Source organism: Phacochoerus africanus, chromosome 8, assembly GCF_016906955.1.
Source record: "Phacochoerus africanus isolate WHEZ1 chromosome 8, ROS_Pafr_v1, whole genome shotgun sequence".
NCBI lineage: Eukaryota > Metazoa > Chordata > Mammalia > Artiodactyla > Suidae > Phacochoerus > Phacochoerus africanus.
In genome coordinates, this window is record NC_062551.1 from 105,140,938 (window position 1) to 105,157,819 (window position 16,882).

Consider the following 16,882-nt stretch of genomic DNA (forward strand, 5'->3'; position numbering starts at 1 on the left):
TCATATTTTTAGTGGATTTCTTTACTCTTCTTTTGAGTATACAGGGTTTTGCAGAATAAGAACAGCTCTTGTTCTACTGAGAAGAGTCAGAAATAGGAGTTCCCATCATGGCTCAGTGAGTGGTTAACGAATGCAACTAGGAACCATGAGGTTGCAGGTTCCATCCATGACCTCGCTCAGCAGATTAAGGATCCAGCGTTGCCGTGAGCTGTGGTGTAGGTCACAGACACAGCTCGGATCTGGTGTTGCTGTGGCTCTGGTGTAGGCCGGCGGCTATAGCTCTGATTAGACCCCTAGCCTGGGAACCTCCATATGTCTTGGGTGCAGCCCCAGAAAAGTCAAAAAGACAAAAAAAAAAAAAGGAGTCAGAAACATTAATTTTTATTCATTAAATTATACACAATGTATAATACCATGGATTTCTGATATTATTTCCCCCAAGGAAGAACCTGCCTGTGGGTGTTCTTCGCTTATAATTATAGCAAGTGGTATTCTCTTCACACTTCCTTTGTCATGTTAACAAATAAGAAACATTTTAAAATTGCTTTTGTTGGAGTTCCCGTGGTGTTGCAGTGGTTAACGAATCCAACTAGGAACCTTGAGGTTGCGGGTTCGATCCCTGCCCTTGCTCAGTGGATTAAGGATCTGGCGTTGCCGTGAGCTGTGCTGTAGGTTGCAGATGCGGCTCGGATCCACCGTTGCTGTGGCTCTGGTGTAGGCTGGTGGCTACAGCTCCGATTAGACACTAGCCTGGGAACCTCCATAAGCTGCGGGAGCGGCTCTAGAAAAGGCAAAAAGACAAAAAAAAAAAAAAAGATTGACACTCTGAAGAGCGAGGGAAGGAAGCTTGTAGAAATTCACATAGGTCGATTCCTTTAGCGTCTGTCTCTAAATTCTCATTCAGTACACATTTAATGACATATATAATCTGTGCATATGGGAAGAGTATGGGGTTTTGAGTCCCAGTTCCATCTCTTATTAGCCTAGAGATTTCAGTCAATTTATGTAACCATTTTGACTGGTGCTCACTCAGTCTATTTAAAAAAAATTTTTTTTTTTAAATTGAAGTATAGGAGTTCCCATTGTGGCTCAGGGGAAACAAATCCGACTAGGAACCATGAGGTTGTGGATTCGATCCCTGGCCTTGCTCAGTGGGTTAAGGATCCAGCGTTGCCATGAGTTGTGTAGGTCGCAGACGCGGCTCCAATCTGGTGTTGCTGTGGCTGTGGTGTAGGCTGGCAGCTACAGCTCTGATTAGACCCCTAGCCTGGGAACCTCGCTGTGGGTGTGGCCCTAAACAGCAAACAAACAAAAAAAATGAAGTATAGTTGATTTACAGTGTTTTGTTGGCTTCTGATGTATAGCAGAGTTGATTCAGTTACACATACGTACAAATGTGTGTGTATAATTTTTCATATTCTTTTCCATTGTAGGTTATAACGACATATTGAATATATAGTTCCTTATGCTATGTAGTAGGACCTTGTTGTTTATCTGTTTTAATATAATCATTTATATCTGCTAATTCCAGACTCCTAGTTTATCCTCCCTCTGCCTCCTGCCTCTCCCCTTTGGTAGCCATAAGTTTATTTTCTATGTCTGTGAGTCTGTTCCTTTATTGCAAACAAGTTTATTTTTTAAATTTATTTTTTGGTCTTGTCTTTAGATTTCTTCCATGTCTTGGCTATTGAAAATAGTGCTTCCATGAATATAGGGTACATCTATCTTTTCAAATTTGAGTTTTCTCCAAATATACGCCCAGGAGTAGGATTGTAACCCTATTTTTAGATTCTTAAGGAACCTTCATACTTTTTTCCATAGTGGCTTCACCAATTTCAATTCCCACCAACACTGCAGAAAGGTTCCCTTTTCTCTATAACGTCTTCAGCATTTGTTGTTTGTTGACTTTTTTTGTTTTTGGTTTTTAGGGCCGCACCCGAAGCATATGGAGGTTCCCAGGCTAGGGGTCCAATCAGAGCTACAGCTGCCGGCCTACACCAGAGCCACAGCAACGTCAGATCCGAGCCGCATCTGCAACCTACACCACACCTCATGGCAACATCGGATCCTTAACTCGCTGAGTGAGGCCAGGGATTGAATCTGCAACCTCATGGTTCTTAGATTCCACTGTGCCACAACGGAACTCCCTGTTTGTAGACTTTTTAATGATGGCCATTCTTACTAATGTGAAAAGGTACCTCACTGTAATTTTGATTTGCATTTCTCTAATGATTAGTGATGTTGAGCATTTTTTCTGTTGGCTGTAGTACACCTTCTTTGGAGAAATGTCTATTTAGGTCTTTTGCCCAGCTTTTGATTGGGTTGGTTTTTTTGTTATTGAGTTTTGTGAGCTGTTTGTATGTTTTGGAAGTCAAGCCCTTGGAGTCTCATCACTTGCATATTTTTTTTTCCCAATCTGTAGGTTATCTTTTCATTTTGTTTATGGTTACCTTTGCTGTGCAAAAGCTTATAATCTTGATTAGGACCCATTTGTTTATTTTTGCTTTTATTTCCATTGCCTTGGGAGTCAGTCTCCTTACTTACAAAGGTTAAATGGTAATACTTTTCAGGATTGTTATAAAATTTTAATGAAGTAAACAGATGTATAGTGCTTGACATTACCTCACATAGTGGATGCTCAGTAAATATTAGAGCTTACATTTTAAGGGACAAGGTAGAACTATATACAAATAACTGTAAAGCAAGTTATTGTATACTTAAAGTCCAAAGAATATCTAGAAAATACTGTAGGAAAGTGGAGAGGAAAGAAAAGCTATCACAGAGATGATGGCTCATGAACAGGGCTTTGAAAGAGTTCCCACTGTGGCACAATGGGATTGGTGGTGTCTCTGGAACCCCAGGACACAGGTTTGATCCCTGGCATGGAGTTAAGAATACAACATTGCTGCAGCTGTGGCTCAGTTCACAACTTTGGCTCTAATTTGATCCCTAGCCTGAGAACTCCAAAAAATAAAACATGGAACCATTAGTCCTCTGTCCTTAGCATATTTATTGCAATTGTTTTGAATTTTATTTCCTTTTTTTTTTGTCTTTTGTCTTTTTAGGGCCGCACTAACGGCATATGAAGGTTCCCAGGCTAGGGGTCTAATCAGAGCGGTAGCTGCCAACCTACATCACAGCCACAGCAATGTAGGATCCGAGCCGTGTCTGCAACCTACACCACAGCTCATGACAATGCCTAATCCTTAACCCACTGAGTGAAGCCAGCGATTGAACCTGCAACCTCATGGTTCCTAGTCAGATTCGTTTCCACTGTGCCACGAGGGGAACTCCTGTTTTGAATTCTTGATCTGAGACATGCAGCATCTCTGGCATATCTGAGTGAGGTTCTGATACTTGCTGTCTCCTTAGGTTGTGGGTTTTGTGTGTGTGTGTGTGTGTGTGTGTGTCTCCTGGTATGCTTTGAGAACTGATCAAGATGTACTGCATAAAAAGCTTGAAGTAAATAAGCCCTTGGTGTGAGGTTTTACATTTATTAAGGTAGGAGTTAGCCTATATTTATTGTTTGCTGTAGCTGGAGGTGTCAAAGGCTGAATTTTCCTCTGGTGTCATTGTTCTTATCTCCTCCATTGTCTTTTAATTTCCCTGTAGGTTTCTTCTTAAATAAGATTAGGCGTGCAGTTCTTTGCACTGTAGTCCCCTTTTGTTATACAGGAGTTCTATTGACATGGTAGTAAGGTATACAGGCATACCTTATTTTATTGCACTTAGCTTTATTGTGCTTCATAGATGCTGCATTTTTTTTTTTTTTTTTTACACATTGAAAGTTTGTGTCAACCCTGTTTGGAGCAAGTCTGTGAGCATCGTTTTTCCAATAGCATTTTCTCACTTTGTGTCTATGTGTCATATTTTGGTAACGATCATAATATTGCAGATTTTTCATTATTTTATATATGTTATGGTGATCTCTAATCAGTGGTCTTTGATGTGACTGTTGAAATTATTTGGGAGAGCCACAAACTGCACCCTTGTAAGGAAGTGAACTTAGTAAGTGTTATTCTGACAACTCTGTCTCTCTCTCTCTCTGAAGAAACAACAGTATTGAAATTAGACTAATTGATAACCTTACAATGGCCTCCAGGTGTTCAAGTGAAAGGAAGAGCCACATGCCTCTCACTTTAAACCAAAAGCTAGAAATGTTTAAAAGCTTAGTGAGGAAGGCATGTTGAAAGCCAGACAAGCTGAAAACTAGATCGGTTGTGTCAACAGTGAGCCAAGTTGAAAATACAAAGGAAAAGTACTTGAAGGAAATCAGAGGTGCTACTGCTGTGAACACGTGAATGATCAGAAAGAAGAGCAGCTTTATCACTGATAGGGAGAAAGTTTTGGTAGTCTGGGTAGATGAAACCAGCCACACCATTCCCTTAAATTAAGCACAGACCTAATCCATAACAAAGCCCTAACTCTCTTTAATTCTTTAAAGACTGAGAGAGGTGAAGAAGCTGCAGAAGAGGTTTGAAATTAGCAGAGGTTGGTTCATGAGGTTTAAGAGAAGAAGCTGTTCTGTAACATAGAAGTGAAAAGTGAAACAGCAAGTGCTGATGGAGAAGCTGCAGCAAGATTATCTGGAAGATCTAGCCTAGATAATTAGTGATGGTGGCTACACTGAACAGCAGATTTTCAGGGTAGATGAAACAATGTTATATTGGAAGATGCCCCCTAGAACTTTCATAGCCAGAGAGGAAAAGTCAAGGCCTTCAAAGCTTCAAAAGACAGGCTGACTCTCTTGTTTAGGGCTAACACAGCTGGTGACTTTACGTTGAAACCAGTGCTCATTTACCATTCTGAAAATCCTAGGGCCCTTAAGAATTATGCTAAATTTACTCTCTGCTCTGTTAACAGCATATCTGTTTATTTTTTATTATTTTTATTTTTTTTGTCTTTTTGCCATTTCTTGGGCCGCTCCCGAGGTATATGGAGGTTCCCAGGCTAGGGGTCTAATCAGAGCCGTAGCCACCGGCCTATGCCAGAGCCACAGCAATGCGGGATCCGAGCCACGTCTGCGATCTACACCACAGCTCACGGCAACGCCGGATCATTAACCCACTGAGCAAGGGCAGGGACCGAACCCGCAACCTCATGGTTCCTAGTCGGATTCGTTAACCACTGCGCCACGACGGGAACTCGCAACAGCACATCTGTTTAAAACATGGTTTACTGAGTATTTTAAGCCCACTGTTGAGACATACTCAGAAAAAAGATTCCTTTCAGTTACTGTACTTTGACAGTGCACCTGGTCAACCAAGAGCTCTGATGGAGACATGCACAGTGAGATTAATGTTGTTTTCATGCCTGTTAACACAGCATCCATTTTGCAACCCATAGTCAAGGGAAAATTTAACTTTCAAGTTTTATTATTTCAAAAACAAATTTCATAAGGCTGTAGCTGCTACCCACTGATAGTGATTCCTCTGATGGATCTGGGCAAAGTCATTTGAAAACCTGCTGGAAAAGATTTACTGCTTTAGGTGCCATTAAGAACATTCATGAGGAGTTCTGTCGTGGCACAGTGGTTAATGAATCCGACTAGCAACCGTGAGGTGGCGGGTTCGATCCCTGGCCTTGCTCAGTGGGTTAAAGATCCAGCATTGCCGTGAGCTGTGGTGCAGACGAGGCTTGGATCCCACGTTGCTGTGGCTCTGGCGTAGGCCAGCGGCTACAGCTCCGATTAGACCCTCTAGCCTGGGAACCTCCATATGCCGCAGGCGTAGGCCAGCGGCTACAGCTCCGATTAGACCCTCTAGTCTGGGAACCTCCATATGCCGCAGGAGCAGCCCTAGAAAAAGGCAAAAAAAAAAAAAAAAGAAGATTCATGATTCACTGGAAGAGGTCCAAATAGCAACATTAATAGGGGTTTGGAAGTGGTTCCACCCCTCATGGATGACCATCAGTGGAGGAAGTAACTGCAGATGTGGAAATAGCAAAGGAACTAGAATTAGAAGTGGAGCTTGAGGAGTTCCTGTTGTGGCTCAGCAGGTTAAGAACCGGATTAGTATCCATGAGGATGTAGGTTCAATCCCTGCCCTTGCTTGGAGAGTTAAGGAACCAGCATTGCACAGGCTACAGTGTAGGTCATAGACATGGCTCACATCCCGAGTTGTAGCTGTAGCCGGTGCTGCTGCAACTCCATTTCAACCCCTAGCCTGGGAACTTCCATACGCTGCAGGTGTGACCAGAAAAAGTGGAGCTTGAAGACATGACCGAATTGCTGCAATCTCATGATTAAACTTTAATAGATGAGTTGCTTCTTATGAACCTGCTTGGTAAAGATGCTATGAAAAATTGTTGAAATGACAACAGAGGTTTAGAATATTATATAAACTTAGTTAATAAAGCAGTGGCAAAGTCTGAAAGTATTGCCTCCATTTTTTTTTTTTTTTTTGTATTTTTAGGGCTGTGCCCATGGCATATGGAGGTTCCCAGGCTAGGGGTCAAACTGGAGCTGTAGCTGCCGGCCTACATCAGAGACACAGCAACGTGGGATCTGAGCCATGTCTGTGACCTACACCACAGCTCACGGCAACACCAGATCCTTAACCCACTGAGCAAAGTCAGGGATAGAACCTGCGTCCTCATGGATACAAGTCAGATTCATTTCCGCTGAGCCATAATGGGAATTCCTGTTGCCACTTTTTAAATGAAACCTTTTGCATTTAAATGAATTTAAATGCAAATTGATCTTCTCTTTGTCCAAACACCTAGAAAACTATTTTAAACATTATATATATAATGTATACAAATAACTTCAAGTATGTAAGACACCTGTAATCTTATTTTCACTGTAAGTGTATAAACGTCCCAGACGCTGTGCTTTTATATCTTGGGTGGCATAGTGCCTTATGCGTAAAAAGCATACGCTAAGTATTTGAGTGCATACGCGAAGTATTTGAGTAAGTTAATATATGCTTGAAAAATTATAATAAAATTTTCCAGAGAGATGTCATAAAATAGACTATGACCAAAAACCAGTAGACATTAGAACCAACAAAAATGTGCCCTTATCAACAGATGGCTATAGCCACTAGGAGCTAGACTTACTTAAAAATTATAGATTTTGGAGTTTCCATGGTGGTGCAGCAGAAACGAATCCAACTAAGAACTGTGAGGTTGCAGGTTCGATCCTAGGCCTCACTCAGTGAGTTAAGGATCTGGTGCTGCCGTGAGCTGTGGTGTGGGCTGCAGATGTGGCTCGGATTTTGTGTGGCTGTGATATAGGCTGACAGCTGTAGCTTCAATTGGACCCCTAGCCTGGGAACCTCCATATGCCGCAGGTGCAGCCCTAAATAGCAAAAAAAGTGTGTGTGTGTGTGTGTGTGTGTGTGTGTGTGTGTGTGTATAGATATATATAGATCCTTTGATACATGTGTTTGGTCACTTATTAGAGTTTCTACCTCTATTTTCTTGACCAATTTTCTGTTCCCACCAGCCCTGTCTTTATGTCGTTGAATATCTTAGGAAGAAATGTGATTTATTTTAACACGCACTTTAAATACTATTAAAGAAATTTTCCCTACGTATCTTGTACTTTTGAATAATTGAGCACTGATAGCATGTACAGTAAGGGTATTGGTAAAAAAAAAAAAAAATAGCCCCGCCTATGTCATATTTATACAAATAGAAAAAAAAAAAAACAGCTTACAGAAGCAAGATTGTCAATACTGTTTTAGGTGCAAAATTTCCAATCAAATGGACAGCTCCTGAGGCTGCACTATATGGTCGATTTACAATAAAGTCTGATGTCTGGTCATTTGGAATTCTCCAGACAGAATTGGTAACAAAGGGCAGAGTGCCATATCCAGGTAAGCTTGCATTTCATATAACAAGTTTATTAGGCGCATGAGGGGGAGGGGAAGGCCTTTATTTTTCTCTTTTCTTCCCTCCCTCTCTCACCCCTCCCTTTTTTGGGCATTGAATGGGGAGAAATCTAAGAGAGTCAAAATCCTGGAGCTAGGGCAAGGTATGTGCAGCTTCTTCCCTTTTGGTCATTTTCTAAAAGAGCCTTTTAGCTCTGTTATTCTCCCAGGTGATAAGCATATCTAGATATCTCAGGCCATCTCCTTCCCCTCCTCCCCCAAGTAATTGAGAGTATACTTATAGCCTGGGATAACACAGGTGAGCTGCTGATGAGGTGGGTGGGGTAACACTAGGATACAAGAAAGAACTGTGTAATAACTTGAAGAAAGTCAATCAGGTGACATTAGACAACAAAACTGTTTCAGGGAAGTGACTCCAATATAAAGTAACATAATTAGTGTATTTGGCAAAACCAGGACTTGAACTCTTCTGAATTTCTATGTAGAAGTTCTTTCAGACACTTATCTTGCCACTGTTCCTTATTAGCCCAGGTTTGATCATTATTAACTGTTAATATCAGAAAGTATCAGTACCTCAAAGTAGCTCTCTTATTTCTCATTAATCAAATGGAGTTGGCTTTTCAAAGCATTTGTGTTAAAAGCAAAATTTTAGGGAGTTCCCTGGTGGCTCAGAGGGTTACAGACCTGGTGTTGTCGCTTGGGTTCAATCCCTGGCCCAGGAACTTCCATGTGTCTTGGGTACACATGTGTCTTGGGGTGAAAAATACTAGATATGTTGAAACATGAACATTTTCTAAGCTCTTGTTTATGTACTTTGGCATTTAAAGTTTATTTCTTTGTTGAAATAATTGTTTCAGTAAATAAACCTACTCAAATATACCTCAGAATAGTTAGTGGTTAGGAGATTTGTTCTGTTTTGCTGCTGGTGTTTGGCATCTCTCTCTCTCTCTCTCTCTTTTTTTTTTTTTTTTTGATGTGTGAATCTTGTATGTTAGGTATGGTAAACCGCGAAGTGCTGGAGCAGGTGGAACGAGGGTATCGGATGCCTTGCCCTCAGGGCTGCCCAGAATCCCTGCATGAATTGATGAATCTTTGTTGGAAGAAAGACCCTGATGAAAGACCAACATTTGAATATATCCAGTCCTTCTTGGAAGACTACTTCACTGCTACAGAGCCACAGTACCAACCAGGAGAAAATTTATAATCCAAGAAGCCTGCCTATTTTATATGCACAAATCTGCCAAAATGTAAAAGAACTTATGCAGACTTCCATACATACAGGAATCAAAAGAAGAAAGTCTTCACTCTGCATGTTTTTGGTGGTAAACTGGAATTCCAGACATGGTTGCACAAAACCACTTTTTTTTTTCCAAGTGTTAAACTCTAAAGTACCAATGATGAATTTCCAACTTATATCAGGGTCCAGAGAAAATATAGTTAAGATATTGATGGCAGTGTGAGTGATAGCATGACAATGAAGAGCAACAGGCTACTGTTTATAAATCACTCCCTTTCTTTCATTCCCCAAACTTATAATTAAGAGAAATTTATCAACCATTATAGATAAAACTTGGGAGATTAAAAAGTTATATACCATAATAAAATCCAAAATGAAGGAACTTCATGGGACCAAACAGTTTCATTCCAGTTTTACAGAATTTCTTGCATTTATTCTCAAGTTTTTCAAGTTAAACAGTTAATATACAATCTTAATACATGCTGCCTTCTGCATGGAAATGGTCCAAGTTTTTAGAAGCAGAAAGGAACCATAAACAGCATCTAAAACTTGATTAAATGTTACACCACAACAGTGGAATTTGTATAATGCACCGTGTTAATAATACTGTGTACTCATAGAACTGGAAAGTAAAGAAATTTTTCACTTTAATCATTTTCTGAATAGCTCAGTTTAAAATAATGAAGGTAACTAGAAAGTGAATTAGTATTTTATAAGGTTGCATTGATTTTTTTAAGGCAATATATAATTGAAATCATACTATCCAATCAAAGGGGAAATCTTTCAATCTTTAGATAGCATGAAAAAAATAAACCCACCATTTCAACAGTCCTTGTTCAAAAACAGAGTAGTACTGTGAGATACTGCTAATATATACTTAATGATGATTGATCGGTGCCACAAATATAACATATCACCAGGTCAGGGACTTGAATGCGCTTTTGCTCTTACCGAATGTAGAATAACAGGGGGAAATATATTTAAAAGAAATATGAGAGAAGAAGATGTGGACGTTTTACAGGGAGAGAGACGGAATGTTATGTTTGGTGTTGATGTTATGGAGTAACAAAATGGCTTTGCTGGCACTCAAAGCTCCTCACTTATCTATTTTCTGAGATTTTAAGAGTTATAAGGATGACTATAAAACTAATCTTTCTTAACATAAACACTAGATGAGTGTTAGATCCTCAAAGTAGCTAAGTTAAGGCTTCCCACTAATTCCAATGATACAGCTTTTACACAAAACATTTTTAGAACTTCAGTTTTCAAATCCATGTTTGAATCTACATTCATTCTTTCAGTATACTTAATGATGATCATTTTTACCCTTTTAGAATTTAGTTGATTTGGGGAGGAAAATTTATTCAGAACAGTATCAGTGGTGAAAAGGAGGGACAGCTTTTGCCTATTTAAAGTGCAGAAGTGGAACATACAGAATAATACTGATGTTTATGACTAACTCAAAAAGAAAATTCCAAAATATGAATTTGAATAAGCAGCATTACTGGTTTTAAGTGCCTAGCAAAGGAGCTGAATCTGACAAACAAAACTCTGATATTTATGTTTTTAAATACGCTCTTTAAGTCACACCTTAAATAAAGCAACATATCACATCCCAATATTTGGGGAATATTATTTCTAACTACCATCACTTACCAGATTTTATCATTAAATTTAAAATTCTGTGCTGTGGTATCTGTGCTGAAATTCAGACCATTTAAAATGTGACAGATGAACTTCATGCAAGTTGGCAACAGCTCTGGTACTAAAAATTGTGGTGGTTTCTTATGTTTACATGACCTGCTTAGTATCGAATCCCTATTCCAAGAGGATCTTCCCAAGAAGACTGCAGTCATCATTTACCTTTAACGTCTTCAACCTGTGACTTCAGATTTTTAAAGGGCTTTGTGTGAACTATGATATTACAGTTTTTCTAAGCATTTTAAGAAGGATAAAATTATACATTTATGTACTAATTTTCTTCAGAAAAATAAGCCAGAAAAAGTTGGTGGTATTCATTAGGTTTTAACTGGATGGATCAATTCCTCATAATATCAATTGTATAGTTAGGAAATAAAACACTAACTTAATGTGTATTCAGTTTAAATGGTTATGTATTTTTTAATTGCTGAGAAAAATAAACAACTTTGTATATTTGAAGTTTTCTTCCAACAGCTTTTCTTCTTCAACATCTTAATGTGTTTTCCTTACCAGGAAAGGAAGTTGGCAAAAAAACAACCTTCTAGCACAAACACGTTTTTTTAATGAATAATAGTAGCCTAAAACTTAATATTTTTATAGAGTATTATTGTTTTGTGGATAATTGAAATAAAAATTCTCATTGAATGCACCCTTTTATCTTTTTAGCCACTATTTATACTTTCTCATCAGTTGTTTTAAAAATTTGTATTTAAAGCAAATTAAATGTTTCTTCCATTAGAAAGTGTTCAGTTATGACTCTTGAGCAGAGTTAAATCAATCCTTTATTAAATTCTGAACATTATTGAACTCATTCTTTGTCAGGTGAGTGACATAAAATTATATCAGCAATTACAATTTTAATGTACAGAGAAACTGAAGTGATTTAAAAATGTGTAGCTATTAACAGAAAATTTGTGTGAAGGATATAAAATAGGATAACCTCTTTTGATCTTAAGGGATTTAATTTTCTAAAAATGAAAAAGTCTTATTTCTATGTGTTTTATACTTCTGTTATAGGTATAGTGAAAATAAGTTTATCTAAATTATGATAGTCAATCAAAAGCATTTGTTATTTTCAATAAGGTAATAAATAGTATTAATTGCCTTTTACTATTATGTAAAATCACTAGCTTTGTTTTTCCCTAATTTCAGAAGAGTAACATTTAATCAACAAACACATCGTTTAGTAACACTTATTAAATATTTTTATACGGAATAGTAAGTTTCCCAACTTAATGTTTTCTAGTTTGCTATTTGCTTTTTAATTTTGCATGTAATTTTTTGACATTTAAGTTGTGCATTTGTATGTCGAATCTTTTTTATGCTTAAAAAATCCTTTGTAGGCTGGATTAAATATTCATCTCATCTGTTATTTTATGCTTTTGTGTTTTACATCGTTCTTTAATTCATTTGGAAGTTATTTTAGTATAAAATGTAACTTAAGGGTCTAGCATGATTTTTTTCCCATACATATAATTTTTGCAGCACCAATTATTGATTAATCCATTCCCACCCCACTGGTTTAGAAACTTCCCTTTATTACACTCATGTCTACACATAATCTGTTTTATCCAGTTAACTTCCCATTCTTTTGTCAGTTTAACACTATCAACACAACCAATCACTTGATAATCATTTTAATACTTTAATAATTGAGCTATAGCCTTTGTAATTCCTTTTTTTTTTTTCTTTCCTATTTGGGCAAATTGTTGATGAAGTTTCATACTTCATCCAAAAAATTTAAGAGTTTGGTTAGGATTATACTATGATTAGAAATTATTTTGGTAAGAAACAGCATTTTTCCATAGTCTTCTCACTCATCCCATTTATGCAAATCCTTTTTTTTTTTTAAGTTTTGGTCTTTTTAAGGCTGCCCCCAAGCATATGGAAGTTCACAGCTAGGGGTCGAGTCAGATCTGTAGCTGCTGGCCTACACCACAGCCATAGCAGCGCCAGATCCTTAACCCACTGAGTGAACCAGGCCAGGGATCAAAACCTTCATCCTCATGGATACTAGTCAGGTTCGTTAGTGCTGAGCCACAGTAGGAACTCCATGATGAGCTCATTTCTTGTCTGATTATACTGTTCTAAAAATACCACCCCAGCACTGCTGGAGACCAGGTCCCCACTTAGATACTAAATAAACCAACATGCAGAGATGAGGAAGAAAGTGTGTTCCTCAACAGCATTTATTTTCCTAAAATCAGTTCCTCTCCAGCCTTTCAGTTTTTTTTGTTTTTGTTTTGTTTTGTTTTTTGTCTTTTTGCCTTTTCTAAGGCCGCTTCCGCGGCATATGGAGGTTCCCAGACTAGGGGTCTAATTGGAGCCGTAGCTACCGGCCTACAACCAGAGCCACAGCAATGCGGGATCCGAGCCGTGTCTGCGACCTACACCACAGCTCATGGCAACGCTAGATCCTTAACCCACTGAGCAAGGCCAGGGACCGAACCTGCAACCTCATGGTTCCTAGTCGGATTCGTTAACCACTGTGCCACGACGGGAACTCGTTTCGTTTTTTTTTTTTTTTTGGCTGCCCTGCAGCATATGGAGTTCTGGACCAGGGGTCAGATCCAAGCCACAGTTTCGACCTACGCCACAGCTGGGGCAGTGCAGATCCTTAACCCGCTGTGCTGGCCCGGAGATTGAGCCTGTGTCCTGGTGCTGCAGAGATACCGCTGATCTCATTGTGCCACAGCAGGAGCTCCTCTTTCTTTTTTAAAGACGTCAAGTTGAGTTTCTGGCGCAGCAACCAGAGTCCTAATTAATTAATACTCAGGTTGTCAGTACAGAAAATACTTCCAGAGTTCCCATTGTGGCTCAGTGGGTTAAAAACCCAACTAGTGTCCATGAGGATGTGGGTTCAATCTCTGGCTTCACTCAGTGAGTTAAGGATCCAGTGTTGCCACAAGCTTCCATGTAGGTCACACATGTGACTCTGGATCCATTGTTGCAATGGCTGTGGTGTAACCTGGCAGTTGCAGCTCCAATTAAACCCATAGCCTGGCAACTTCCATATGCCATGGGTGTGGCCCTAAAAAGAATTAAAAGAATACTTGTGATTAAAGCGAGCAACTAGTTCCTGGTATCATCTGTGTGTCCTTCCACAGCCGGCCTCTGCTGGAAGGCTGACCTATACTCAGCAGGGTCTTCCCTTGCTCTGGACCCTTCTTGGGCTAAGCCATCGAGGAGCTCTAACAAAAGACCAGAAGAAACCTGGAAGAGGTCAAGGTATTTATTCCCCTGGTTCCCTCCCTCTATGTCTTCCATTCAAAGCTTCCTTTCTGCATGACCTCCTCTCCAATTAGGATTGTTAACAACTCTCATTCTCTGTGCTAACTTTGGTTACCATCTTAATTTTTGTGGTCCCTTAACCCTGCCCTCCTCTTCGATTTATCTTAGTTTGTGTCATCTGTTTCCAGTTGGAACCCTGACTGACACTCATCATGCTACCACTAGCTGTGTCAATAGAAAATAGGAAACTTGTAAATTATTGTGCCAAAGTGAGAGTTTATAGAAAACAGTAGCACTTTTGGTACAGTAGCAACATACAATGTTCTGCGAAAGGTAAAACTAACGTTAAGACCTTATTAGCTGGAGAGAACATGCTAAATGTTGAGCACATTCAGAGCTCCAGTTCCTTTTTCTTTTTCTTTTTCTTTTTTTTTTTTTTTTTTGTCCTTTTACGGTCACACCCACAGCATATGAAAGTTCCCAGGCTAGGGGTTGAATTGAAGCTGCAGCTGCTGGCCTACACCACAGCCATAGCAACAGGAAATCTGAGCCTCTCTGTGACCTACACCACAGCTCACAGCAACACCGGATCCTCAACCCACTGAGCAAGGCCAGGGATGGAAAATGGGTACTAGTCGAGTTTGTTACTGCTGAGCCACAAGGGGAACTCCCAAAACTGGCGTTTCTAAACTGGAATCTTAAGAATTTTTGCTTAAATTCCTATTGTGCAAAAGTTGGTAAACTACAGTAAAATTCCATTAAACAGAATGGTTACATGTAACACTCCAAGAGTGAATGAGTTATTCTGTTCATGAATGGAGTGAAAGATGAATAGGAATAAGGGGTTGGGAGTGCTGAGCTAAGAGAAAAAGAAGTGGAAGAAAAAGAAGGTACCCAGGAAATTAGTAAAACAACGAGAGCCAAGTTTGGCATAATGTGAGAATCCCCCAGTAGCAGGAATGGCCTTTCAAGAAACAAGATGTCTAGGATTCAGTTATTATCAGCTCTCCTCTGTTACCATAAATTGTCCTTCACATCTGCTACACACCCTGTGTCGGTGGTATTGAGTTAAGGGGGTAGAGGAATGTCCAGAAAGGTTGCCAAGTATGAAAAAGTGGAGGGTGGACCTTCCACGTGAGAAGAGTTTAAATATAGTGAGTAAATAAGGAATTCAAATGCAGAAACTGAATGGAGTGGGTGGGAGGAAAGTCTGCCAAGCGCTTTGGAGACATGGGAAGGGACACGGGTAACCACGTGTGTGAGGTAGCAGACCAGCTTCAAAGGTCAAATCACCATGAATAAGCTGGAGGACTTTGGGAATCCAAAGTAAAAAAAATTGCCTCCAGCCTAAATGGTAATAGGGATGAGAGAAAAAACTTTGTGGTTGGCTGAAAGGAGTGACAGTGATCCTAAGAGAAAAACTGAATTATTTAAAGTGGTTTGTCCCTTAAAGGATATCAAAGTCCTTTTACTCACTTATAATCGCACTGTTTTCAAGGACAGCCTTGTCTCCTAAAACACTGAGAGAATATACTGTGGGATTAGACAGGAAACTACATGCGTGATTTTATGTCTTCCCAAACCCTTTGAAAGGATCAAAGCTCTGAGCTGTTGGTTTGTTTCTTTTTTTATAATTCTTACCACAGCTAGAAAATTACAGTGACATCAACCCAGAAATTTTGAGAAACTCCTGGAACCAGAAGAAACTCAAGTCGAAAACCAATATAAAAGAAAATTCCTGCAGAAGTTTTAATGAAATTCCTGAGAATCCAAGCTCAAAATCAACAATTACAAAGAGGAAGAGGGAGCCCCCAAACAACCTTTTTTGTTTGTTTTTTGAGGTATAAGATACATAAAATAAAATTCACCATTTTAAGAGTAAAATTAGGAGTTCCCATTGTGGCGCAGCGGAAACAAATCAAACTAGGAGCCATGAGGTTGCGGGTTCGATCCCTGGCCTCTCTCAGTGGGTTAAGGATCAGGCGTTGCCATGATGCTGTGGTGTAGGTCGCAGATGTGGCTTGAATCCCACTTTGCTGTGGCTATGGCGTAGGCTGGCAGCTGTAGCTCCAATTTGACCTCTAGCCTGGGAACCTCCATATGTTGTGGTGTCACCCTAAAAAGCAAAGAAATAGATGAGTCTTGACAAATGTATGCAGTCATGAAACCACTACCAAAATCATGGTCTAGAACATTTTCATCATTCAGAAAAGTTTGCTCATGCCCCTTTAGTCTCAGTCCTCTCCCTTCACTCCCTTCCCTAGCAACTGCTAAGAGCTTTCTGCCCCTACAGTTCTACATTTCTAAAATTTCACATGAATGGAATCACACAGTATGTGGTCACTTGGGTCTGGCATCTTTCTCTGAGCACAATGCTTTTGAAATTCATCTTTTTATGGCTCAAATATTCCATTGTATGAATGTACCACAAAATTTGGTTTTGTCCATTTACCAGGTGATAGATGTTTGGAGCTATCTATCATGAATGAGGCTGCTATGTTAAGAGTCTTTTCATAAGCTTATTTCAAATTCATAGATCTTCTCTGATGGAGTGTCTGTTTTGCACCATCTTTTGCTTTTTAGTGGGTGGTTGTTTTTAATTTTGTTTTTGTTTTCCATCTATTCCCATAGCATAAGGAAGTGCCTGGGCCAGGGATCAAACCTGCACTACTGGAGTGACCTGAGCCACAGCAGTGACAACACCAGGTCTTTAACCCACTGCACCACCAGGGAATCCCTTGCCCCATCTTTTGATACCAATTTGTCATCTTATTATTGAGTTGTAATTCTCTCAATATTCTGAATACTTTATTGGATATATGTTTCATAAATATTTTTCTCCATTCTACACCTTGCATTTTCATTCCCTTAATGGTGT

The 16,882-nt window shown here is 39.4% G+C and overlaps 1 protein-coding gene across 2 annotated transcripts in view; it reads left to right on the forward strand.

Annotated features, from left to right (window-relative positions):
• Positions 1 to 12,145, forward strand: part of YES1 (YES proto-oncogene 1, Src family tyrosine kinase) — a 92,386-nt gene extending 80,241 nt beyond the window's left edge. For both annotated transcript variants that reach the window (XM_047793846.1, XM_047793847.1), the window contains exons 11-12: positions 7,689 to 7,820; positions 8,831 to 12,145. In XM_047793846.1, coding sequence (XP_047649802.1) covers positions 7,689 to 7,820; positions 8,831 to 9,039 — 341 coding nt within the window. In that variant the 3' untranslated portion in view covers positions 9,040 to 12,145. The remainder of the gene's footprint in view (positions 1 to 7,688; positions 7,821 to 8,830) is intronic.
• Positions 12,146 to 16,882: the final 4,737 nt, after the last annotated feature.